This window comes from Prionailurus bengalensis, chromosome B4, assembly GCF_016509475.1.
Source record: "Prionailurus bengalensis isolate Pbe53 chromosome B4, Fcat_Pben_1.1_paternal_pri, whole genome shotgun sequence".
Taxonomy (NCBI): Eukaryota; Metazoa; Chordata; class Mammalia; order Carnivora; family Felidae; genus Prionailurus; species Prionailurus bengalensis.
In genome coordinates, this window is record NC_057358.1 from 43,819,454 (window position 1) to 43,847,338 (window position 27,885).

The window sequence follows — 27,885 nt, forward strand, 5'->3', positions numbered from 1 at the left end:
GGAAGAGGTGAGATTTGAGAGATATTTAGTAAAAACACTAACAATACTTGGTTTTGTGGGAGGGAGAGTGGATAGCAATACAGAAAGGTAGGCCAGATAGAGGGTGATGACGACACAGCTGGACTCTAAGTCGTGACATTTCTTGTCTTGTGTGGTGTGCCATTGACTGAGACACTGAGTGCTGGAGGATGGTTCCTTTCATGAGGAAAGTGATTGAACTATTTTTTTTAAAGCATTTTTTAATGTTTATTTATTTTTGAGACAGAGACAGAGCATGAATGGGGGAGGGTCAGGGAGAGAGGGAGACACAGAATCCGAAACAGGCTCCAGGCTCCCAGCCGTCAGCCCAGAGCCCGACGAGGGGCTCGAACTCACGGACCGCGAGATCGTGACCTGAGCCGAAGTCAGACGCTTAACCGACTGAGCCACCCAGGCACCCCATGATTGAACTATTTTTATATACTGAGTTTGAGATGCCTTTGAGATTTCAGATTTCATATGTTAAATGTCATTTATTATTAACTTTCTTTGATATAGTAGAGACAGTGTATGCACACTTGCTCGTAAGCAGGGGAGGGACAGGAGAAGGAGAGAGAGAATCTTAAGCAGACCCCACACCTAGTGCAGAGCCTGATTTGGGGCTCAATCTCATGAGGATGAGGTAATGGCCTGAACTTAAATCAAGAGTCAGATGGTCAACCAACTGACAGCCAGGTGCCCCAACTTGATATGTTATATAAGCACTACCGTATATGGGTCTGGTGATCTGGGAAAAGTCTGGGCTGGAGATGCAAATTTGATTTTGATATGAATTTCTTCGTAAAAATGTAATTAGGTAAGGATATTATAGAGGGAAGCTGTGGAGAAAATAAAGACTGACGTTTCGAAACCACATGCAAAATGCGAATGGGGATTGAATAACTGATAATTCAGACGAAAAAATACGTTCATTCTATCTTCTCAGTTTCTACAACATTTCATTTTCTCTATTAGCCTTCCTAAATCTCTGAGAAATAGCACTATACCCACCCGGATGAACACACACAGACACACACACACACACACCCCTCTGGGACACAAGTGGCCCTCTGGACTTTGATATATTCTGAGTTCAAACTTCATGTGGTGTCTTTCCGTCAGAGAAATGGAGACTGATTTCCTGCAGTGTGGGTTACCGTTGACAAATCCACGGATTAATTTCCCCACATTTTTGTTCAGCTATCTTAATTTGAGACACCTGGGCACATTTCATGCTCCGGGTCCGCCATTTTTCTTCTACTGAAAACCTATGAAGGAAGAACATGGTTATCTTTACAACAGCATATGTCCAGAGACTAAAGAGGGCCTCAGAAAATATTTTCTAATTTTTAAAATAAAAACATGAGTATCTAAACAATTTAAACAATATACAATATGGTGGGTAAGGTAATTCTTCCCACCCTCAGTTTTATTTTGCAAGAGAAGTTAATAGTTAAGGAGTATTAGTCAAGGTTATATGGATAATGCTAAAATGGCACTTCTGGTTTTGTTCATTTAAAAACTGTTGAAGGGGCGCCTGGGTGGCGCAGTCGGTTAAGCGTCCGACATCAGCCAGGTCACCATCTCGCGGTCCGTGAGTTCGAGCCCCGCGTCAGACTCTGGGCTGATGGCTCGGAGCCTGGAGCCTGTTTCCGATTCTGTGTCTCCCTCTCTCTCTGCCCCTCCCCCGTTCATGCTCTGTCTCTCTCTGTCCCCAAAATAAATAAAAAACGTTGAAAAAAAAATTTTACAAAAAAATAAAAACTGTTGAAAAGAGCAGAAATTTACATTTTGTAAACTATACTTGTGGTCTTTTTTTTTTTTTTTAAGAGAAAGAGAGAGAGCATGAGTAGGGGAGGGGGCAGAAGGAGAGAAAAAGAGAATGTTAAGCAGTCTCCATGCTCAGTGAGGAGCCCCAAATGAGGCTCAACACCATGATCCTGGGATCATGACCTGAGCTAAATCAAGAGTTGGATGTTCAACAAACTGAGCCACCCAGGTGCCCCTAAACTTGTGCTCTTACAAGAGATTTCACTCTGGTTAATTTGCCTCTTTAATAAAATAAAAGGACACTATTGGCAAATCCTGCTTCCCATCCCTAAATCTTCTGAGTGCGTGGAGTGAGATGTCTTTTTTTCCTCGACTTTCCGAGTAGACCATTTTATATGAATATTTGTCAGATCATATGATTCAGTTAGGAAATTTATACCTGTTTCCTCAGTTCAAGCCCAACAGCATCAGACGACTCTTTCTTGTCATACAGTATGGGATTAAAATCACAAAAAAGCTAAAATACAATAAACTCACAGATGGGAGTCAAAAGGGTTGTTGTCTACCCAGGTCCATGATTCCCCTCCAGGTGGAATAGTCAAGCCAATCCAGTAAAACACTCCAGTATTTAGGTGCTTCCATAGGAAACTCTAAAGAGAATAGGAAATATTATAGGAAACAACTGATTGATTCTTATAGATACAAAAAATAAATTTCTCAAGAGGACCTTTTGTATGCTGGTCCTACACGAGAAGCAGGGACTGAACTTCACACTTTCCTAACAGATCATACTGGAGGGACAAAGTGCTGCACTACAATGTCGTAAAGCATGCGTGGTTGCTGGAGATCCTAAGACTGCGAAGATGAACTTCCAAACTTGAGTCCTGGCTCGACGATTGATTGCTGTGCATCTTGGCACAGTTGTTGAATCTTTTTACTTGTGTTTTCCTCAATCTCTGAAACTCAGATTATAGTAGTACCTATCTCAAAGAGCTTTGTTATTAAATAACATTATTCTACACTGTTTGGAACATAATAAATTCTCATTACATAAATGTTAGTGGTTATAATTAATTACAGGTAAGAAATAATAGATAGAAGCAAGAAAATATACAGGGAAGAAAGGAAGCAATATCTGAGCTGACATGGTATATATTGTTCATAGTTTCTTAACAACTTTTTCTATAGTATAAAACCCCTGAGCCATATCTATGGCCAGACATAGTAAGGATATGTTTCCCAGGCTCCCTTTTGGCTAAGTGTGACAATGTGACTAATTTCTGGCTAATGGAACACAATTCAAGCGCTACTGAAATTCTAGTCAAGCACGTAAAAGGTAGGGCTGTATCCTTCCATTCATTATTTCCTTCTTTTCTGATGGCTAGAATGTCCCTATGGTGGGCCATCAACCGGAAATAGGTGGACACAGACAGCACTCCAGAGACAAGACTAGGAATCCATAGCTGTACGGACTAAAACGTGAGTGACATAACCAATTGCATAGAGGAATAGATACCTTTTCCCCCTATTTTAACACTTCAACATTGGAAACATCAGACAATCCATGGCTCATAGTAGTTTAACTGGGAGTTTTGTTTTTGCTTTCTAATTGTCCTAACGCTTTTAAGTGTGCTGAAGGGATATCTTATAAGTGAAACTGTTTTAGAGTCAATAAAGTGAACATCTACCTTGTTTAAGCTACGGTGATTTTGGTTCTCTGTCACATGCAGCTGAACTCATAGGCTAAATGTCATAACTGTTTGTAAGAAAATAAAGTCGTTATGCACGCATACAAGACAACGTCGTGTTGTTCCATTGAATTATCTTTGCGCTATGGTAAAAAAAGTCAGTTGACTAAATTTTTGTAGGTCTGCTTCTGGCATCTCTATTCAGTGTCACTGGTCTATCTGTCTTTTGCCAATTCTATGCCATATTAGCCAATTTTGCTTTATAGTAAGACTTGAGATCGAGTAATGTACATCTTCCATTCTTCTGCTTGCTTTGGGGCTAGTTTGTTCTTTTCTTAGTTTCTTTTTTTTTTTTTTTTTAAGTAGTGTAGATGATTGATTCTACATTATTTTCTTTTCAAACATAAGCACTTAAGGCGATAAATTTCCCTCGAAGCTCTGCTTAAGTTGAAACCTGTAAATTCTGACACATTAAGATGTTGTTTTTATTCAATTGACAATATAGTTTAAAAATTTTGCTCTGATCACTTCATTTTTGACCCAGTCATCATTCAGAAGTGTGTTGCAGAATTTTCAAACATTTGGGAACTTTCCAAACACTATTCTGTTCCTAATTTCCAGTTTAATTTTCTGAAGGTCTGAGACATGCTTTGTAGAAGATCTATTTTTGAAGATTTTAAAAGTTGATTAAGTCCTCACATATGGTCTGTCTTCATCAAAGTTCCATGTGTTTTGAAAAAAAAAGTGTATTCTGATGCTGTTGGATACAGATTTCTATAAGATCAATTAGGTTTAAATGGTTTATAGAGTTGGCTATTTATTTATTTATTTGTTTATTTATTTATTGGGTTGTTTTTTCAGTTACTCAAAGTGACATGTTGATAACTCCAACAGTATTTGTGGATTCCCCATTTCCTCTTAGTTCTATCAGTGTTTACCTTGCTGATATATATATATATATAATATATAAATATATATATTATATATATATATAATATATATATATAACATATATATATATTATATATATATATATAATATATATATATATAATTGACTCCTGTTGTGGGATTCAAGGGCCAAAGGGTAGAATATTATGGACCAAATTGTGTCTCTCCAAAATTCCTATGTTGAAGCCCTGACCCCCAGGACTTCAAAATATGACTGCATTTGAAGTCAGAGCCTTTAAAGAGCTGATTCAGCTAAACTAGGGCTATTAGCATGGATCTTAATTCAATCTGACTGCTGTCCTTATAGGAAGAAAAATTTGGGCACACGGAGAGACACAGATACACCCACACAGAGGAAAGACTATGTGAGGACACAGTAAGAGATGACCGTCTGAAAGCCAAGGAGAGAGGCATTGGCCAATACCTTGATCTTGGGACTCAGCCTTCAGAACTGCAAGAAATTCATTTCTCTTGCTTAAGTCATTAAGTTTGTGGTCCTTTGTCACGGCTGCCCCAGCAACCGCATACAACTCCTTTATCATTTTGCAGTATTCCCTTTTTTTTTTGCTTGTTTGTTTGTTTGGAGTGTCCTGTTTCTTTGGGTCCTTTTATTTACCTCATACCCAATGATATGACGCTGACTTGACTTGACAAAACCCACTGGTTTTGTGCGTAGTAATGAAACGAGGTTACTAGTCTGTCCTAGGGTTGAAGTTAATCGTTAGGAGGGTGGGTTTCTCATCTGTTGCTGCTCTGGTAATCCTCGGTGCACCTCGGGTTTCAAATTCCTGCCGTGGCATCTTGTGTTCAGTGGTTTTGGTTTGTCTGTGTGCCAGGGAAATGTCTCCTTGACCTGAGAATTTAAGTCTCCCTTCTCACCATGCCTCATGAAGATCTCTTTGCGCATTCTTCTTCCTCCCTTGTCCCTCTCCCTTCTTGACTTCCTATTTGAAACTTGTTAGCTTGATAATAAAAGGCAGCAGAGGCAATGGTCTTTCTTGTTCTGATTATGCCTCAGTCTTAGGCAGGCACTCACCCCTGTCTTCTCTGTGTGGCTTTCTCTGTTCCACTGCCCCTCCTCTGAATGTAGTCATGGTCCCATTGTGTATTCTCGACCCTCCCATGGGAGTATTTTTGGTTCCCAGTCCTCTTTCTCACCTGCAGTGGGTTTCACCAGCGCCCTAAAGGCAGCTGTCCTTTTCACTGGCACGCACATTAAGGCTTTTGTGCCATTGCACAGTTAACAGACAGGGGGACAAGGATCTAGGGGGAATTTCTTGCCACTTCCGCATCACTGCTTTTTTCTTCTCCCAGGGCTGTGCCACAATGGACATTTTTTTTATGGTTCTTTCCAATCTTTTCTTTTTTTAATGTTGATTTGTTTTTGAGAGCAAGAGAGAGAGACAGAGTGTGAGTGGGGAAGGGCAGAGAGATGGAGACACAGAATCCGAAGCAGGCTCCAGGCTCTGAGCTGTCAGCCCAGAGCCCGACGCGGGGCTCGAACCCACAAGCCGCGAGATCATGACCCGAGCCAAAGTCGGACGTTTAACCGACTGAGCCACCCAGGCGCCCCGCGCCCCTCTTTCCAATCTGTTCTTTGAGAGCCAGTGACGTTGACAGAAAAATAGCCTTCCAGTGTTTGTAGAATTCCCTTATTTCTAAAAAGCCCAGGAGCCTCACACTGTTCTTGCACCTTACTATCAGCCTGAACTCATCTTTAAATTATTTTGACTGAACTCTTCTTTCTGATGCGTAATGCCTGATTTGTGTATCCCAAGTGAGTGAGGATGTGTCTTCTCTTTCCCACAGGTACCTGTTTCAACATAGATTTTGGCCCTGCAAACCTGCCTTTCCCATGGATCTGAAACAAGTTGGCAATTTATAGTTGACTGGCTATTTCTTATTGTAAAAGTTGTAGTAACATTTCTTCAAGATCTTCGCATCTTGCCGTGAAAAATTTCCTTGCTTTTGTTCGTTTGTTTGCTTAAATACTTCTTTTTCTCATTTTCTTCTTCTTCCTCCCCCACCCCTCCTTCTTCTCCTTCTTTCTACTTTCTTTTTTTTTTCTTTGCCATAGGCGACACATGGGTTTTCTAGGTGGACTTATAATTCTCTTCCTTTCGCTTTATTCTTAACTTATTTGAAAGCTAGAGACGGATTTGCTAGAGAAATTATTTTCTGTTTCTTGGAGTAATTATTCTTCTGTAATATATGTCTTATCTATCTGACTTTTACTTGCCTTCTTTGGAGAAATTTGGAAACGGAAATATTTACGTATAAATTCTATGCTGGTTCCTTTTAGATTCTTATCTATCCGTGAAAGAGAACAATTATACCTGGCCCATTCAGTTGTTTAGGAATAATGTGAAGGGGTGTAACCTGAGCTGGAGGAAGGGATTTTCTATTAAAATATATTGTCTCAGTCTACTGGTCTCCCCATCTGGTTTATTGATTGCCTAGAAGATATGTCTTTTCTGTATTTCAGCATCCTTCCCTTTGATGGTGAGCAGGAAATAGATGAGGTTCTTAGTGAAATATTTCATTGAACAATTTCTTCGTGCAGGGATTTGTTATTTATCCCTGCCAGAGCATTCTGATGAGAAGCTTTCCAGTTGATACCTGCTTCCCCTTTCTTGCCTTAAAATTGACCTCAAGGAGAAGAAAACAGTTCTTACTCTATCCTGGATTCAGCTCATATTTGAGTCAATTTGAACTGCATCTGATAGTCTTACAGGTTGAGATTTGGTGTTATACCGGTTACAGTGAGAAGATAGTTTACTTCTTTTTTCTTTTTTTAATTTTTTTTCACGTTTATTTATTTTTGAGACAGAGAGACAGAGCATGAACGGAGGAGGAGCAGAGAGAGAGGGAGACACAGAATCGGAAGCTGGCTCCAGGCTCTGAGCCATCAGCCCAGAGCCTGATGTGGGGCTCAAACTCACAGACCGCGAGATCGTGACCTGAGCTGAAGTCGGATGCTCAACCGACTGAGCCACCCAGGTGCCCCACAAAACTTCAATTTAAATTAAGCCAGTTAGGGGCGCCTGGGTGGCACTGTCGGTTAAGCGTCAGACTTCAGCCAGGTCACGATCTCGCCGTCCGGAAGTTCGAGCCCCTCGTCGGTCTCTGGGCTGATGGCTCAGAGCCTGGAGCCTGTTTCTGATTCTGTGTCTCCCTCTCTCTCTGCCCCTCCCCCGTTGATGCTCTGTCTCTCTCTGTCCCAAAAATAAATAAACGTTGAAAAAAAATTTTAATTAAGCCAGTTAGAGAAATACTCTGCTCAAGGAAGAGGGTCCTTAATGAGGACTATTCTGTATTTCTTTTCTCTCAGCATCATCTTAATTTTAGCTGCCATGATATCTGACTGCAGCCTTTGTGAATATTGCAATCAACATGAGAGACGAGGGAAGATATTTACCGTCTTATATTTTAAAATGGAATTTAGTAAGCTATGGGGATCCCTGGTGGAGAAGTTAGGTGTAGAGTAGCAAATGAATTCCTCCAATCCATAGCCACTCCCTCCCAAAAAGCTTAAAAATAAACATGTAGTTCAACAATTCATTCAACCAACACTTATGTAGTTAATAGGAATGAGGCTTCACATTATTTTCATAGAAATTTCCAAGTATGTAGCACAATAACTGTAATGAAAAGTGTGAAGGATGCTCTAATCTCCAAGTTTGATATCTCACCATATCGATGAAGTCTCGAATCACCATGAGATGTGAATTTTTCATGGCACAGTCATTTTTACTTTCATGCCAAGATTTATTAGCCTCAGCAACCCAGTAACATTTCCCCCCGTGTAGCCTCCAGTCTTTCGAAGGGCATGATTTATGAGCAGTAGAAGAGTTGAAAGAAACTGGAAGGAAAAAGGATAAGTAATTAAAAGAGACTTAGAACTATATCCCTAATACCACATACAAGCTTCTCAAATTTTGTTAAATTATGGTCTAAAGCTTTCTTTGACAAAAGTATATGCTTTTCTCAAGGTGGATTTGGAAAGAAAAAAGATTAACAGAATTTCAACCATGTGTATATTCATTCATTCTTCCATTCTTTTTCTGTTTAATTCACTTAAGAATATATCATATTTTCTATCAGCAAGGCAATGTATAAGACACTAGGATCAAGACTGTATAGGGTCAATGCGGACACTGCCTGCACTCAAGTCTCAGGCAGATAAAAATTTTAAAGTAAAATACAAATTAGAGATTTTAATTAGTGGTCCACCATTACACCAGACATTTTGGGAGTTATCTATCACACTGGAATATATTTTCTTGGACAAAATTTGCATAATAAGTGGCCCCCAAAGCTTAAGATAGATTGATCCTCCCATATAAAAAGGATCCTGACATCCCCAAATGTGCTTGTAACAGGTAGTTTTGATTTATAATATTTGTCAGTAGGTTTAGATGATGACACACAGCCATCCTGGATATACCAGTAATTTATTGCCCTTGAAATAAATATCCTTTAAACACACACATACATATACACAGAAAATGACTTGAAGGCACTGAAACATGAACAAAAGCAGGCAGATTTTGGAGGGAAGTGACACTTGAAATAGGTATGGAAAGGTATATATTTTTTATTTTTACAACTTTTAGCTTAAGACAGCCCAATGTTGGTGCCATGTAGAGTGAGTAAAATTTCAATAGACAATCTGCAGTCTTTTGAGACTAAAAAAACCAAACCAAAACCAAAAACAAAACAAAACAAAACAAAAACAGAGAACAGAGTTTGAAGCAACCACAGATATTGAAAATGGAGGATGAATCCCATGAAGAAGAAAACATAAAGCATGTGCACCGAGTTCCAAGTATAAAAGTTTTCCAAGTCGCTGCCTGATGCATGTGAAAGCTACATTATAGCTAAGGATAAAATAATTTATTTGAGAAAAAAAATAATTTGTTTGAGATTTGAGCTACTGCCCAAAAGACAGATATTTTTGTTTGTTTGTTTTAGAGAGCAAAAGTGGGGGAGAGCGGCAGTGGGAGACAGAGACAGAGAGAGAGAGAGAAAATCTTAAGTAGACTCCACATTCAGTGCAGAGCCCCCATGTGGGGCTCAATTCCACATTCCTGGGATCATGACCTAAACCGAAATCAAGAGTCAGACCCTCAACCGCTCAACCAAATGAGCCACCCAGGAATTTCCCAAAAGACAGAAATTTAAATTTGAGGTCAGCTATACCAAGTCCCTGCTAAAATAGGAAAATCAACACTGTTTGGAGAAATACATCAGCATACAGACTTCTCAGTATAGCCTGCACAATATCCAAGGGCACAATCTCCAAATACTTGACATAAGACAATCAGGAAAATATGACCGATTAAAAAGAGAAAGGAAATCAATGCAGCACAACAGGAAAATGATGCAGATTGAGAATTATCCCCAAATATTTTAAAGCAGCTGTTCTAATTAGGCACAAGTATGTAAAAGAAAATATGTTTGTAATTAAAAAATGGGATACTTCTAAGAAATAGAGAATTTTTACTTTTGTTAAGAAATGAAATTTATAATTAAGAAATGCATGATATGCAAATTTCATTAGATTGGGCTTAAAAGCAGAGAATTAGCAGGAAAAAAAATGTTTAGGGAACTTGAAATTGTCCAATATAAAAAAACAAGGAAAAACAGTTGGAAAAAATATACAAAGTCTCAATGTTTTGCAGGGCAATATAAAAATATTTAACATACATGAAATTGAAATCCTAGAACCATCGGAAAGAGAAAATAAGGGGAAAAATGGTAATAGTTCAATTTCCTCCAAATTATTTAAATATATAAATCTATACTTTCAAGAAGCTAATCAAACCCTAAGCAGCTATTTTTACATATGCAAAAATAAAATAAACTGCTTACAACAGAGAAAAATCTTGAAAACAGAGAAAAATTGCATGCCATTTATAGGGAAACATTAAAAAAAAGCCCTTTCACATAATGAATTATGGGGGGCAGAATATAGTGAAAAACATCTTCAAATTGTTGAACAGAACCAAGAAACACTTAACTGTAGAGAACAAACTGATGGTTACCAGAGGGGAGGTGAATGGTGGGATGGGTTAAGTAGGTGATAGGGATTAAGAAGTGCACCTGTGATGAGCACCAGGTGTTGTATGAAAGTGTTGAGTCCCTGTGTTGTACAGCTGAAACTAATCAGATATTGGTCCAGTGGTTTTGCATTTTCTGATTTGATTCTTGGTCAATTCTTATTACATATATATATATATATATACACATATACATATATATATGTACATACATATATATATACACACATATATATATACGTGTATACATATATATATACGTGTATATATATATAAAATATACATATATATACATGTATATATATATATATGTATATATATATATAAAATTTCTGTCTTTCTTTTCTTCCTTTATCTATTCTGGTTGTTGTTTTGCTTAAGCAGAAATTTTTAATCTATTCTTTTTACACCTCTTCTGTATCTCCTTCTTTATTTTCCTTTCTCTTTCTCTGGATTAAGTGGTAGAGTTTCTCTGATTATCTGCTTGGTCAATTTCTCTCTCTGTCTCTCTTTTTTTTCTTTTCTTTTTCTCTGCCCCTGTCATTTCTATCTTTGTATGGGATAAGGCTTCTTCCACTACCACCCCATTTTTAAATGTTTTCCAGGTTACTTCAAAGACCAAATCAAAGCACACCTGGTGGAAGGTCAAAATCACCACTACGAGTAGGGAAATAAAGCAAACAGAGTCACAACAAGAAAGAGGGCACAATACACTCCCAAAAGACCTTCTGAAGGGCCAGGCCCTGGACAGTGTATGACCCTCTTTTATAATAGTAGTGCTCACAGGTGCAGGACATATAACAAGCTATTAGGACACATAAAAGACAGAAAACTAGCCAAAATGGTGAAACGGAAGAAATCTCCTCAAAAGAAACTTGAGAAAGAAATGACAGCTAGAGAATTGCTCAAAACAGATGGAAACAATTTATCTGATCAAGAATTTAGAATAATAGTTATAAAATTAATAGCTAGACTTAATAAAAGCATAGAAGACAGCAGAGAATTTATTGCTGCAGAGATTAAGGAACTAAGAAACAGTCATGATGAATTAAGAAATGTTGTAAGTGAGGTGCAAAATAAATTAGGTGCAGGGACAGCAAGAATGGAGGAAGCAGAGGGGAGAATAAGTGAAATAGAACATAAAATTATGGAAAATGATGAAGCTAAGAAAAAGAGAGATAAAAAATACTAGAACAAGAGGGGAGAATTAGAGATAAGTGATTCAGTGAAACATAATAATGGCTGCATCATAGGAGTTCCAGAAGAAGAAAAGAGAGAGAAAGAGTCAGAAGGTTTACTTGAACAAAATATAGTTGAGAACTTCCCTAATTTGGAGAAGGAAGCAGACATCCAAATCCAGGAGGCACAGAGAACTCCCTTCGGATTCAACAAGAATGGGCCTTCTCCATGGCATATCATAGTGAAACTGGCAAAATACAAAGTTAAAGAGAGAATTCTGAAAGCAGTGAGGGACACATGGGCCTTGACCTACAAGGGTAGACACATAAGCGCAGTAGCAAACCTGTCCACTGAAACGTGGCAGGCCTGTAGGGAGTGTCAGGAAATATTCAATGTGCTGAATAGGAAAAATATGCAGTCAAGAATCCTTTATCCATCAAGGGTGTCATTCAGAATAGAAGGAGAGAAAAAGGCTTTCCCAGACAAAAACTGAAGGACAAACCAACACTGCAAAAGATCCTAGGGGGACTCTGTGAGTGGAACACTGCAAAGACTACAAAGGACCAGAGACATCACCACAAGCATGAAACCTACAGATAACACAATGACACTAAATCCATATCTTTCAATAATTACTCTGAATTTAAATGGACCAAATGCTCCAATCAAAAGGCATAGGGTATCAGAATGGATAAACAACAACAACATCAACAACAAAGAAAACAAGATCCATCTATATGCTGTCTACAAGATACTCACTTTAGATCTGAGGACACCCTCAGCTTGAAAATGAGGGAATGGAGAACCATCTATCATGCTACTGGAAGTCAGAAGAAAGCTGGAGTAGCCATACTTATGTCAGACAAACTAGATTTTAAACTAAAAGTTGTAACAAGAGATGAAGAAGGGCATTATATCATAATTATGGAGTCTATCCATCAAGAAGAGTTAACAATTATAAATGTTTATGCTCCCAATTTTGAAGTACCCAAATATATACATCAAGTAATCACAAACATAAGCAATCTTACTGATAAGAATATGGTAATGGCAGAGGGCTTTAATACTCCACTTACAACAATGAACATAGCATCTAGGCAGAACATCAATAAAGAAACAATGGCCTTGAATGATACACTGGACCAGATGGACTTGACAGATATATTCAGAATTTTTCATCCAAAAGCAGCAGAATACACATTTTTTTTCGAGTGTACATGGAACATTCTCCAAGATAGATCACATACTGGGTCACAAAACACCCCTCAATAAATAAAAAAGAATAAAAGAATTGAGATCATACCATGCATATTTTCAGATCGCAACACTATGAAACTTCAAGTCAACCACAAGAAAAATTTTGGAAAGCCTCCAAATGCATGGGGGTTAAAGAATATCCTACTAAAGAATGAATGGGTCTGGGGCGCCTGGGTGGCGCAGTCGGTTAAGCATCCGACTTCAGCCAGGTCACGATCTCACGGTCCGTGAGTTCGAGCCCCGCATCGGGCTCTGGGCTGATGGCTCAGAGCCTGGAGCCTGTTTCCGATTCTGTGTCTCCCTCTCTCTCTGCCCCTCCCCCATTCATGCTCTGTCTCTCTCTGTCCCAAAAATAAATAAACGTTGAAAAAAAAAATTAAAAAAAAAAAAAAAGAATGAATGGGTCAATCAGGCAATTAGAGAGGAAATTTAAAAATATATGGAAGCAAATGGAAATGAAAACATGACAGTCCAAATCCTTTGGGATGCAGCAAAGGCAGTCCTGAGAGGAAAATACATTGCAATCTAGGCCTACATCAAGAAACAAGAAAAATCCCAAATACAAAACCTAATCACACCTAACCTAATGGAACTTGAAGCAGAATAGCAAAGACTCCAAAACCAGCACAAGAAGAGAAATAATAAAGACTAGAACAGAAATAAACAACACATAATCCAAAAAAACCCAATAGAACAGATCAATAAATCTAAGAGCTGATTTTTTGAACAAATAAACCAAATTGATAAATGCCTAGTCAGACTTCTCGAAAAGAAAAGAGAGGGAACCCAAATAGATAAAATCACGAAAGAAAGAGGAGACATCACAACCAACATGACAGAAATACAAAGAATTATTAGAGAATACTATGAAAAATTATATGCCAACAAACTGGACAACCTGGAAGAAATGGACAAATTCCTAGACACCCACACACTACCAAAACTCAAACGGTAAGAAATAGAAAGTTTGAACAGACCCATAACCGGTGAAGAATTCCCTGGGGATTTCTACCAGACATGAAAGCAGAGTTAATATCTATCCTTCTCAAGCTGTTCCAAAAAATAGAAACAGAAGGGAAGTTTCCTGACTCATTCTATGAAGTCAGTATTACCTTGATTCCCAAATCAGAGACCCCACCAAAAAGGAGAATTACAGGCCAATATCCCTGATGAACATGGATGCAGAAATTCTCAACAAGATACTAGCAAATTGAATTCAACAGTATATGAAAAGAATTATTCACCATGATCAAGTGGGATTCATTCCTGGGCTGCAGGGCTGGATCAATATTCACAAATCAATCAATGTGATACATTACATTAATAGAAGAAAGGGTAAGAAAGTGATGATTCTGTCAATAGATGCAGAAAGAGCATTTGACAAAATACAACATCATTTCTTAATAAAAATCTTCAAAAAAGTCTGGATAGAAGGAACATACCTTGACATCATAAAAGCCATATATGAAAATCCCACAGTTAATATCATCCTCAATGGGGAAAAAACTGAGAGCTTTCCCTCTGAGATTAGGAACACGACTGAGGGATGTCCACCCTCACCACTGTTGTTTAACATAGTGTTGGAAGTGCTAGCATCAGCAATCAGACAACAAAAGGAAATAAAAGTCATCCAAATTGGCAAAGAAAAAGCCAAGTTTTCGCTTTTCACAGATGACCTAATACTCTGTGTGGAAAACCTGAAAGACTCCACCAAAAAGCTGCTAGGACTGATACATGAATTCAGCAAAGTTGCAGGATACAAAATCAACACACAGAAATCGGTTGCATTTCTAGACACCAATAATGAAGCAACAGAAAGAGAAATGAAGAAATCGATCCCATTTACAGATGCAAAGAACCATAAGATACCTAGGAATAAACCTAACCAAAGATGTAAAAGATCTGTACTCTGAAAACTATAGAAAGCTTATGAAAGAAACTGAAGAAGACACAAAGAAATGGAAAAACATTCCATGCTCATGGATTGGAAGAACAAATATTGTTAAAATGTCAATACTACCCAAAACAATCCACCCATTCAATGGAATCCCAGTCCAAATAACATGGGCATTCTTCTCAAAGCTAGAACAAACAATCCTAAAATTTGTATGTAACCACAAAAGACTCTGAATAGCTAAAGTAATGTCGAAAAAGAAAACCAAAGTGGAAGGTATCACAATCCCGGACTTTAGCCTCTACTACAAAGCTGTAATCGTCAAGACAGTATGGTATTGGCACAAAAACAGACACACAGACCAATGGAATAGAATAAAGAACCCAGAAATGGACCCACAGAGGTATGGCCAACTAATCTTTGACAAAGCAGGAAAGAGTATCCAATGGAAAAAAGTCTTTTTAGCAAATGGTGCTGGGAGAACTGGACAGCAACATGCAGAAGAATGAAACTGGACCACTTTCTTACACCATACACAAAAATAAGTCAAAATGGATGAAAGACCTAAATATGAGACAGGAAACCATCACAACCCTAGAGGAGAAAACAGGCAACAACCTCTTTGACCTCAGCCACAGCAACGTCTTACTTGACATGTCTCCAAAGGCAATGGAAGTAAAAGCAAAAATGAACTATTAGGACCTCATCAAGATAAAAAGCTTCCGCAGTGCAAAGAAAACAACCAGCACACCTAAAAGGCAGTGGACAGAATGGGAGAAGATATTTGCAAATGACATACTGGATAGCAGGTTAGTATCCAAAATCTATAAAGAACTTACCAAACTCAACACCCCAAAAACAAATAGCAGAAGATATGATTAGACACTTTTCCCAAGAAAACATCCAGATGACCAACAGACACATGAAAAGATGCTCAATATCACTCATCATCAGGGGAATACAAATGAAAACCACATTGGGATACCACCTCACACCGGTCAGAGCAGCTAAAACTAACAACTCAGGAAACAACAGATGTTGGCGAGGATGTGGAGAAACAGTAACCCTTCTGCACTGTTGGTGGGAATGGAAACTGATGTAGCTTCTCTGGAAAACAGTGTGGAGGTTCTTCAAAAAATTAAAAATAGAATTACCCTATGACCCAGCAGTAGCACTACTAGGAATTTATCCAAAGGATACAGGAGTGTTGATGCATAGGGGCATGTGTACCCCAATGTTTATAGCAGTGCTTTCAACAATAGCCAAATTATGGAAAGACCCCAAATGTCCATCTACTGATGAATGGATAAAGACGTTGTGGTATATCTACGGAATGGAATACTACTTGGCAATGAGAAAGACTGAAATCTTGCCATTTGCAACAACGTGGATGGAACTGGAGGGTATTACGCTAAGTGAAATAAGTCAGTCAGAGAAAGACAGATATCGTATATTTTCACTCATATGTGGGATTTGAGAAACTTAACAGAAGACCATGGGGGAAGGAAAGGAGAAAAGATAGTTCCTAACAGAGAGAGAGGCAAACCATAAGACACTCTTAAATACAGAGAACAAACTGAGGGTTGATGGCGGGGGAGGAAGGTTGATGGGCATTGAGGAGGGCACTTGTTGGGATGAGCACTGGGTGTTGTAGGTAAATGATGAATCATGGGAATCTTCTCCCAAAGCCAAGAGCATGCTGTATACAGTGTATTTTAGCTAACTTGACCATAAATTATATTTTTAAAAAAAGACACCAGCAACAATGCAACTAGGACTTTTAAGGATACATTTAATAAGAAATTACTATATTTGTACTTCTATATTTCTAATAGTAGATACTTTGACCAGATAGTATGAACCAGTGCTTCTTAACCATTTCTATATTATGGAATATAAAAAAATTTCTGAAATGTAGCAAGATAAAAAAATAAAAGTCTATGGTTTACCAATTAGTCACCTAGATCTTTATAGCTCAAGAAGCTTAAGGCATACAAATGCTAAGGCACAGGGTTGAAAAAACTCTCTTTTAAAGATACTTTTCTAGAAGATAATTATATCCTAAAAGAATTAGATAAAAAAGTATTGCTTAGAAGAGCCCGGGTGGCTCAGTCGGTTAAGCATCCAACTCTAGATTTCAGCTCAGGTCATGATCTCAGGATTGTGGGATCGCACCCCACATAGGGCTCTGCGCTGCTTGAGATACTTTCTCTCCTTCTCCCTTTCCCGCTTGTGCTGTCTCATTCTCTCCCTCTCTAAAATATGAAAATAAAAGTATTGCTTCGCTCGTAAGAAATAAGGAAAATTGCTGAAGGGAGGCACTTAGCTAGAAGTCGAATAGGAAGCATTTCCATAAACGAGTTCATAAAGCAAGGTTGCCCTCAAAGCTAATGATTTATTTGTTTATTTTTATCTTAACACGTATGTGTTTATTTATTTATTTTAACGATATTCAGTGCCCATCCATGATAAAAACTCTCAGCAAACTTGGAATAAAGGTAACTTCCTTAATCTGATTAACATATAGAAAGTATTATACTTAATGGTGAAATACTGAAAGTTTTACTTTTTTAAAATTTTATTTTTTAATTTATGTGTATTTTGTATTAAATTAATTTATTTTTAAATTTACATTCAAGTTAGTTAGCATATAGTGCTATAATGATTTCAGGAGTAGATTCCCGTGATTCATCCCCTACATATAACCCCCAGTGCTCATCCCAACAAGTATCCTCCCTAATTCAAAGCTAATGATTTATATCAGTTCTAGGGTCCTAAATCCAGACCTTGGGTTTGCTGAAAAGTGATAGAGTGAGCCAGTGAGATTCTGGTTAGTCCAGTTTCTTCAATTATTTTTTTTAACATTTATTTATTTTTGAGAGAGAGAGAGAGAGAGAGAGAGAGAACGCGCATTAGTGGGGGAGGGGCAGAGATAGAGGGAGACACAGAATCTGAAGCAGGCTCCAGGCTCTGAGCTGTCAGCACAAAGCCTGACTGGGACTTGAACCCACAAACCGTGAGATCATGACCTGAGCTGAAGTGGGATGCTTACCCGACTGAGCCACCCAGGAACCCCAGTCCAATGTCTTCAAAAGCACCTCAAGTCATTTAACCATTAGCCCCTCACTCCCTCCCTGCAGATGAAAATGCGACCAATCTTTGCAAGAAAGTATTTTTCTTTTAGAAATTTCATCAATTGAAATCATTCAAATGAGAATAAAAACATATCAAATGCTTTAAAAAAACAAGCCACGTTGCAGGATACACAAAGAACAGATTTGGTCACCAAAGACTTTAGATATTTAATTCATCATATGTATCAAAAATCATAATGTTGTAAATTATTTAAAGAATAAAAGAATAAGTAGAAAAATGATCGGCTAACAGGAGACTATTGAAAGCTAACACAAGTGTGATTGAAATTAAGTCCTTAGAATTGAACACTATAATCCCTGAAATCAGACTCCATGGATGGGTCTGTAGTGTAGACCCAGGAAAAGAGAGCATGTGTGGACTGCAAAACATATCTGAAAACATTGCCTTCAGCACAAATCGATAACTTTCAGGACACAACGGGATGCTAAGAGAAATGGAGGGTAAGCCTATTGCACATCTCATTTAAATTCTAGAAAGAAAATAGAGAGAAGGTAGACAAAAAATTAGAATTGATGGCTGAACAGATCTATTTTTATTTTACATATTTTAAGTTTTATTATTTTATTAAGATCAAATTTAGAATTGATGTTCTTGCCTGATGAATTGATCTAGGAATCTAGGAGAGGTGACATACATCTATAGCAATAGGATGAGGATTAGAAAACAAGTCTAACAAAATTTAAAGCTAGAGCTTTATTTAATAACACTAGTATGACCTGTGTCCCCGGTATAGTACATTATAGTACTCTTGCTCTGGGGATGGCGTCCCACAAAATTTTCCTTCAGCGTCACACCAGTTAAAAAAAAAAAATTTAACATATGTTGTATCAGACAACACCTTTTAGAATGTGGTCAAGGAGGCTTGGAAATATCAAAATCCAGTTTAACGTTTTAATGACTTCTCAGAATTTGAATGTACTCTGTATTATGGACTGGTAAGTCTTTCTAATAGAATTATACCTGGATGTTCAGAAGAAGAATGGTATATAGTTAAAATTAAATTAATAGATTTAAACATGTAATAAGGTCTCTGGAAAATAGAAAGCAGAAAGGCTAAAAGTAATTGAGTGTTTTCTTGACTTTTAAAAGTATGCAGGGGCGCCTGGGTGGCTCAGTTGGTTAAGTTTCTAACTTCGGCTCAGGTCATGATCTCACGGTTCGTGGGTTCGAGTCCCACGTGGGGCTCTGGGCTGACAGTGCACAGCCTGCTTGGGATTCTCTCTCTCCCCCTGTCTGCTCCTCTCCCTCTCTCTCTTTCTCTCTCTCAAAAATAAATAAACTTTAAAGAAATAAAAGAATGCAAATACATTCATATGAGATAGCAAGAGAAAGATCAACGTAAGATTACCATTTATAATTATTGTGCATTTAATAACATCACCTGGTAAGAAAAAAAACTACCTTGGATAATCATGGACTTTAAAAAGGAAAATATTTTGATCACATTCTACATCCGCACATGCCCCAATAGAAATAAAAATAATAAAATGCAAATATTTCAATGAAATACCTTTACATTTAGTTAGAACTCCATATAAGCTCATTTTTCTCCTTTGCCTTGTAACTCTGAGTATTTTTGTCATGGACTGTAATGGGTCTATAGAAAGTAATGATCTCAACCATACCTCTGCAGGTGCAGAGGAACCTTTCTATTCAGATATATTCAGGAAAAACCAAAGCTACTGTCAATGCCTGGCTACTCAGGGATTAGACAATATATAGTAATGTTACCTTTTGAGGCGATTGTTCCAGATTTATTTTCCCCGGCACAGAATTTCTCTTTTGATTCATCATCCATTGTATTATGTCTTGCAGATTTGAACTGGGAAACTGATGAAAGAAGAAACATATTTTCCTAACTAAATAAAAAAACACAAAACCATTGGGTTCTAGTGACTAAAGTTCAATCATGTAGAGGAACTTAAATAATTAACATTCTAAGGGGAAAAACAACATTATTTTCCCCAAGATTTGGACTTTCCTTTGGACTCTTAATCTTATTAATGTTAACTTTAGTGAAAATGAAAAGATATGATCTGGGACCAGATGTTGTTCACCTGATTTTTTCCTGGAGGCTTCATACTTATTTTAATAAGTACATTAATAAGCTCTCACACTAGCCTTAACCATATGAATCCCTCTACCCATGCCATACCCGCTCATTAACATGAACCTAGGAGTATTGTTCATACTAGCTATATCAAGCCTAGCTGTTTATTCCATCCTATGATCAGGATGAGCCTCAAATTCAAAATACGCCCTAATCGGAGCCCTACGAGCCGTAGCCCAAACAATCTCATACGAAGTCACACTAGCCATCATCCTCCTATCAGTACTACTAATAAATGGATCCTTCACACTAGCCACACTAATCATCACCCAAGAGTATATATGACTAATTATCCCTGCATGGCCCCTAGCCATGATATGATTTATCTCAACCCTAGCAGAAACCAACCGAGCCCCATTTGACCTAACTGAAGGAGAATCAGAACTAGTCTCCGGATTCAATGTAGAATACGCAGCAGGCCCCTTCGCCCTATTTTTCCTGGCGGAATATGCTAACATCATCATAATAAATATTCTCACAACAATCCTATTCTTCGGAGCATTCCATAACCCTTATATACCAGAACTATATGCCGTCAACTTTACAGTAAAGACCCTACTCCTAACAACCACTTTCCTATGAATTCGAGCATCCTACCCACGATTCCGGTACGACCAACTAATACACCTCCTATGAAAAAATTTTCTGCCCCTTACCCTAGCCCTATGTATGTGACACGTATCACTACCCATTATCACAGCAAGCATTCCGCCCCAAACATAAGAAATATGTCTGACAAAAGAGTTACTTTGATAGAGTAAAACATAGAGGTTTAAACCCTCTTATTTCTAGAATTATAGGAATCGAACCTAATCCTAAGAATCCAAAAATCTTCGTGCTACCATATTTACACCATATTCTAAAGTAAGGTCAGCTAAATAAGCTATCGGGCCCATACCCCGAAAATGTTGGTTTATACCCTTCCCATACTAATCAAACCCTCCATTTTTATTATCATTATATCAACCGTTATCTCAGGAACTATAATTGTAATAACAACCTCCCACTGACTTATAGTCTGAATCGGCTTTGAAATAAACCTACTAGCCATCATCCCCATCCTCATAAAAAAATATAATCCACGAGCCATAGAAGCAGCCACAAAATATTTCCTAACAAAATAACCAGCCATGGATATAAGCCTCATTTGGAGAGTTTGCGTTTAATGAAACACAATTATATCAAGTGTTAAGGACACTTGTTTCAATCAAGTGTCACCTGATTCAGGGAAAGGATTTTATTTTCTTCTACGAGTTTATTTATTTATTTTGAGAGAGAAAGGGAGTGTGTGCATGCACATGCGAGTAGGGAAGGGGCAGAGTGAGGGAGAGGATTGGGGTTCCATCTCATGAACCATGAGATCATGACCTGAGCTAAAATCAAGAGTCAAAGAATCAGATGCTTGGGGCACCTGGGTGGTGCGGTCAGTTAACTGCCCGACTCTTGATTTCATGATCAAGAAATGATCTCATGGTCATGATCTCAGGTCATGATCTCATGGTTCGTGGGATGGATCCCCGAGTCTGGTTCTGTGCTGACAGCACAGGCCTGCTTGGAATTCTCTCTGTCTCTTTCCCTCTGCCCCTCCCCTACTCATGTTCTTTCTCTCTCACACAAAATAAATAAATAAACTTAAAAAAAAAAGAAAAAAGAGTCAGATCCTTAATCAGCTGAGCCACCCAGGCTCCCCTCAGGGACAAGATTTTATATGTTTTGATTTGATTCATAATTGTTTCAATACTTTGCATGTAAATACTATATATAGAAGTATAGGGTGAGCCCAGAATACTTTTTCTACAATGATGAATATTTCTGTCTTTCTGATGGCCATTGAACTGAAATTACCTTTGGTAATTTATAATTTCATAATAATGTGTATTAGGCAATTAAATATTTAAAATCTACTTTGGTAACAATTCTATTGGTAAAAAATACATTTTATTGACAAACTGATGTTTTAGTAACAAACAAATCTATTAGCTTAACATAACATATATAGAAGAGGTTTTTAATGCTAATTATTTTTGCTTCTCTCCTCCCTAATTTTATAGCTGCAATTAGACAATAGACTAGTTATATTAAACTAATGAAACAACTGATCTTTCTGGGGTTTTGGGTGTTCATCTCAACTAGAGGCTCGACCTGGACTTCTAGGTCTTTCCCATTCTGGAATTCTATCACTGTGCCTATTTCTTCATAACTTTCAAGGCCATTCATAATTGCTAATACCATTTACAAGGATTCTTGACGTAGGCAGGTATGCCTTGGCCTGTTCTAGAGTTTGATTTAATCTGGAAACTTGGATTCCTTGCAATATATACACTCTGTGTGTTACCTTAGTTCTATAGACATTGGTGAAGAACTTTTCTCCAAGCATTTATTCAATAATTAAAAATATTTGCCATATGAATAATTGGATTATGCTCAGTTATGTTCAAAGTACATGAGTAGAATTTTTAAATGGTTTATTAGGAAATGTTTTCACCTATTGATTTAAGATTGATAGTGCCCAGGACTAGCTCATGTGAATAAACTTACAAATTTAAACTTATAAATTTAATTTCCTTTCATCGGAAAATAGATTTAGAGCAGCTTGTGTATATCTCAATATCAAACTGCATTGTGCGGTTCGATCATAAAATATAAATATATTCTTGACATCTGTTTCTTTTATCAATGAAAAGAATCCACAATTATATCACATACTGAAGTTCTATGGAGAATCTTTCATTTTAACTGTTTCAAATTTCATACTTTTTGTGAAGTTGTACTGCATTGTTTAGGGAACCACTGAACAGCAAACACAATTACAACAGGTCACTAGAGAAAAATACTTCAGGATTAATGAATAATACTGATAATTACTTACCCAAAATGCTCAACACAATTACTGTTACAAGAAGGATGATGATAATTGCACATCCAACTCTCAAGAAAATCCCATGATGGTGAGTATCTACAAAATTGGATAGATTGGAGAGATAAAATTGGATAGTAACTCCAGCAGAGATTTCCTTATATGGTGAGAGGTAAGAGGGGGCTCAATAAATTTTCTTGGTTATCATGCTTCTAAGTTACTCTCCTTTGAAATATATAGACCCAGCTTCTTTTTTGCGGATGCATGCACACACACATACGCACTCACGCAGAACATATATACTTTTCCGGTTTGTGAAGAGGGGACTTATAAAACTTTGAATAGGTATGAATTTTTGTTTGTGGGTTCATCACACTTATTCCACAGCATTACAATGATCTACTGTGTGCAGTCCTAAATTTTTATATAAGACTGAGACTCTCCAGATTCTCTAATAAGTTTATTGACAGCACCCACTGATGTGGATTGATCCATTCTTTTCTGTCTTATGTAACATGCCTACATACTGTGATACATAACTGTGATTTCATATGTTTCATTCATTCTTATTTTAAAATAAAGTACTCTTAGAGATGACCTCACCCAACATCTGCACATTAATGGGGATATTCAAGTCCACAGCCACATAGTTATTTGATGACAGAGCTGAGATCAGGCCTCAGCTGTCTTGACTGACTACCAAACCAGTAGTTGGTTTGCTGGTCACTCTATCTCATTGTCTTTGGAGTAGTCAAAAGATAATAATAAATCACAAAAAAAGGACTTATTAGCTTTGGCTGATAATTAAACCGACAACCTCTAAGGCAAAATAATTGCAGCATATCAATTCCACTAGATAGATGATATATACACTGAGAAAGTAATAAAATAATTAATGTTGATACATAACCAATTACAAAGTCAAGTGTCAAGACCGGTTAACCTGAATGCTTATTTAGTGGTATATTATATTTTTATAATTTTTTTAACGTTTATTTATTTTTGAGACAGAGAGAGACAGCGCATGAAGGGGGGAGGGTCAGAGAGAGAGGGAGACACAGAATCGGAAACAGGCTCCAGGCTCTGAGCCGTCAGCCCAGAGCCTGACACGGGGCTCGAACTCACGGACCGCGAGATCATGACCTGAGCCGAAGTCGGCTGCTTAACCGACTGAGCCACCCAGGCGTCCCAGTGGTATATTATTATAGAGTGCTTTGTTCTATGTTCAAATTGTTACTGTTATTGAATAAAACATCTTTAGTGGGATTTTAATTGTCAGAGATAAAAAAGGCTGTGTATTTTCATTTATCATGTAAAACAATGAGAATTGTGCCAGTCAAGGTATAATCTCAAGAAGAATGTTGGGGCGCCTGGGTGGCGCAGTCGGTTAAGCGTCCGACTTCAGCCAGGTCACGATCTTGCGGTCCGTGAGTTCGAGCCCCGCGTCGGGCTCTGGGCTGATGGCTCAGAGCCTGGAGCCTGTTTCCGATTCTGTGTCTCCCTCTCTCTCTGCCCCTCCCCCGTTCATGCTCTGTCTCTCTCTGTCGCAAAAATAAATAAACGTTGAAAAAAAAATTAAAAAAAAAAAAAGAAGAATGTGATGGTATCCCTACACACGTTTTTAATATAAAATAGACATGTTTTTAATAACATGTTTCAGGTTACAGACCTAAAAACTTACAAAATAAAATTTCAGATTTTGTGAAGGGACTGACATAAGGCATATTAGCTCATTTTTTTGACCCTCAAGGTACGATTTACCAAAAGTGTGAATTTCTCAATTTTAGCCTGGGATATTCTCAGTGGCATCATACTTTTTCACTTTTTCGCTTCAGCTCAATTTCATCATGACCACCCTCTTTGTTTTATATCTTAAAGAACAAATGAACCTATAATATCTATTGAGTGTCTCATGAGATCCATTTATTTATTTATCCATTTATACATTTATCCACTTACCAAGCATCTACTGATGGCCTGTTAGGTACTTGGTACTATGTGAGGTGTTGGGGATGCAAAGATTAAGAGATTAGGGACAGGGTCTCAGCATTTTTGAGGCTCTAAAGAAGTAAGGAATATGGTAACTTTAAGGAGCAAAGAGAAAGACAATAGCCAGAGCAAATTAAGTAAAACATACGGAGTTAGAAGAAGACTAAGAACCTGACATATCATATGTAGGGCTCTAGAGGACATGACAATTCAGTGTACCAAATAATTTTTTCCCTCTACTGTGATATGACACATGAGAACAGAAGTTGTATTTATCCAACACTAGGGATATGCAGTGAAAGAGTAATAAAGTATTTGATTTCTGGTCATAAGCACCATTGTGGGTAAGTAGTTTAATCTTTATATATTTATGTTTTCTCTCTTTAATACTGGAATATTGAACTAGATGGCATTAAAGATGTTATCTCCAAATCTCTAAACCTGGAGGGAAGTAAAGTTCTATCTGTAAACAAAAAGGAAATCAAACCCTGGAATGTAGAATTGAAAACACTGGTTTTGTTGCTTGAAGTGAGTTAAAATAATGCTAGAAAAATGGACTAATAAGCAGCACTCTCAACAATAGCCAAATTGTGGAAGAGCCTAAATGTCCATCAACTGATGAATGGATAAAGAAATTGTGGTTTATATACACAATGGAGTACTACATGGCAATGAGAAAGAAGGAAATATGGCCCTTTGTAGCAACGTGGATGGAACTGGAGAGTGTGATGCTAAGTGAAATAAGCCATACAGAGAAAGACAGATACCATATGGTTTCACTCTTATGTGGATCCTGAGAAACTTAACAGAAACCCATGGGGGAGGGGAAGGAAAAAAAAAAAAAGAGGTTAGAGTGGGAGAGAGCCAAAGCATAAGAGACTCTTAAAAACTGAGAACAAACTGAGGGCTGATGGGGGGTGGGAGGGAGGGGTGGGTGGGTGATGGGTATTGAGGAGGGCACCTTTTGGGATGAGCACTGGGTGTTGTATCGAAACCAATTTGACAATAAATTTCATATATTGAAAAAAAAGAAAAAAAAGAAAAAAAAAAAAAAAAAAAGAAAAATGGACTAATAGTGTGAGAATTTCCACAATGGGAGAATAAGAATGCAATTCTCTTACACATTATTTTTCCAATGAAGTTCTATCTTCTCATCGAAAAAGAAAGCACCCAGTGTAGGGAGAAAAGAAAGCAGATAAGCTTCTATTGGGCAAGTTAGAGAGGTGACATTTAAAAGTAGGGAATAATATGCTTTTGCAATCGGAGAAAATCACACATCAGTTTCATTTCATAACAAATTTAAAAATATAAAAGAAGAAATACATTCTGTGGAAATATAGAAAATCATACATTATATTCATTCTACAAGGGCAAACGCAATGAGGAGATTTTAAATTACATAAATATTTTATATAAGCTATTTTTTATTATTATTATTTTTAATTATTTTTTAATATGAAATATATTGTCAAATTGGTTTCCATCCAACACCCAGTGCTCATCCCAACAGGTGCCTTCCTCAATGCCCATCACCCACTTTCCCCTCCCACCCCCCATCAACCTCTATCCTAGAGAAAAGAATGGAAATGCAACGTGAAATTTTCCCTAGTACTTTGGAGAATAAAAGACACATTGAATTTTAAAGTCTATCAGTTTTGAGTGGTTTGTGATTAAGGTGCAATGTTATCTTTAGCTATATGCCTATCTCTTCATATTCCAAAAATATTCTATTACTCAGATAGTCACTAATTCTACACTTCATGAAATAAAATACTAGCATTTCATGTCTCCTTAGTTTAGTTTAACATTGTTACCCTATCAATTTGCAAGTGTCAAAAAGATAATTAACAATGTGAATAGTAGCCAGGAATTTTCCCCTCTGTATAAATAAATGTATCATTCTATATTAAAAGGGCAGGTTTAATCAGGGGTATATAAAGTGTAGAGAAAAAAGGGGTCATGAGTACTGATGTCACTGTATGAGTATAAATGTTCACTGCAAGAAATGCAAAGAATAGAAAGTTTACAAAAACCAAAAGCGAAGTTCTGTGTATTAAGAATAGAATTATATATAACACCCAGTGCTCATCATAAGTACCCTCTTTAATATCCATCACCCATTCAACCCATATCCCCACCCCCACCTCCCCTCCAGTAACCCTCAATTTATTCTCTACAGTTAAGAGTCTGTTTCCTGGTTTGCCTTTCTTCTCCACTCCCCCCACCATGTTGATCTGTTTTGTTTTTTTAAAATTGCACATATGAGTAAAATCATAGGGTATTTGTCTTTCTCTGACTGACTTATTTCACTGAGAAAATACTCTCCAACTCCATCCATGGTGTTATATGTGAGTGATAAATCACTAAATTCTACACCTGAAACTAATATTATACTGGATGTTAACTAACTGGAATTTATAAAAATTTGAAAAAGAAAAGCATAAGTTACAATTAACTTTATGAACATTTGTTTCACTAAAAACATTCACTCTTATCCTTGCATTTTTCTATTTTTTAGTAAGACATATACAAGCACAGGACAGAAATAAAGGAGATTAGAAGTAAAATATTAATTTTAGAAGGACCCCTAAATCCAACTTACCAGATTTCTGAAGCGAAGATGAATTTCCTAGAGAAAAAGCCCCATCAGTTTTAATATCCGCATAGATTATATCTCCAGCCATTGCACATATTAAAAACAGAGAGACCAAAAATGATGTTCTGCTAAGGGAGTTTCATAGTTCTGCAAATACATTTCCGGTAAATCAAATAAACTGAGATGAACAATTTTCTTCTGCTCTCCCAAATTTGGTGGATTTCTTCTATGAATAAGTGACAAAGCAATGTGCTCAGTCTTACCAATCAAGACAAGGGATTTCCAAACACTTCACGATAGGGAAGAAAACTACTATTCGTACAGGAGTTTCTTGCTCTACAGTTAGTTTTCTGCCTAAA

General features: G+C 37.4%; 1 protein-coding gene across 2 annotated transcripts; it reads right to left on the bottom strand.

The window, feature by feature from the left end:
* Positions 1–492: 492 nt before the first annotated feature.
* CLECL1 (C-type lectin like 1) lies at positions 493–27,885 on the bottom strand. 2 transcript variants are annotated; one of them, XM_043561420.1, is made up of 6 exons: positions 27,533–27,880; positions 22,954–23,040; positions 19,706–19,804; positions 8,119–8,288; positions 2,326–2,438; positions 493–1,286 (listed from the first exon to the last, which is right to left on the bottom strand). In XM_043561420.1, exons 1-6 carry the CDS (start codon positions 27,612–27,614, stop codon positions 1,172–1,174), a joined length of 666 nt encoding a protein of 221 aa, XP_043417355.1. In that variant the 5' UTR covers positions 27,615–27,880; the 3' UTR covers positions 493–1,171. The 2 variants fall into 2 exon arrangements, with proteins under 2 accessions (XP_043417355.1, XP_043417356.1); XM_043561421.1 differs by lacking the exon at positions 22,954–23,040 and having other exon boundaries at positions 27,533–27,885.

Bases quoted from the DNA above. Each gene is read 5' to 3' on its own strand.
- CLECL1 (XM_043561420.1), bottom strand. From the start codon at position 27,614: ATGGCTGGAGATATAATCTATGCGGATATTAAAACTGATGGGGCTTTT. The intron at 23,041-27,532 runs GTAAGTTGGATT...CCAATTTTGTAG, and splicing joins ATCTTCGCTTCAGAAATCTG to ATACTCACCATCATGGGATT. The intron at 1,287-2,325 runs GTGAGTTTATTG...CTTCCTTCATAG, and splicing joins AACCCTTTTGACTCCCATCT to GTTTTCAGTAGAAGAAAAAT.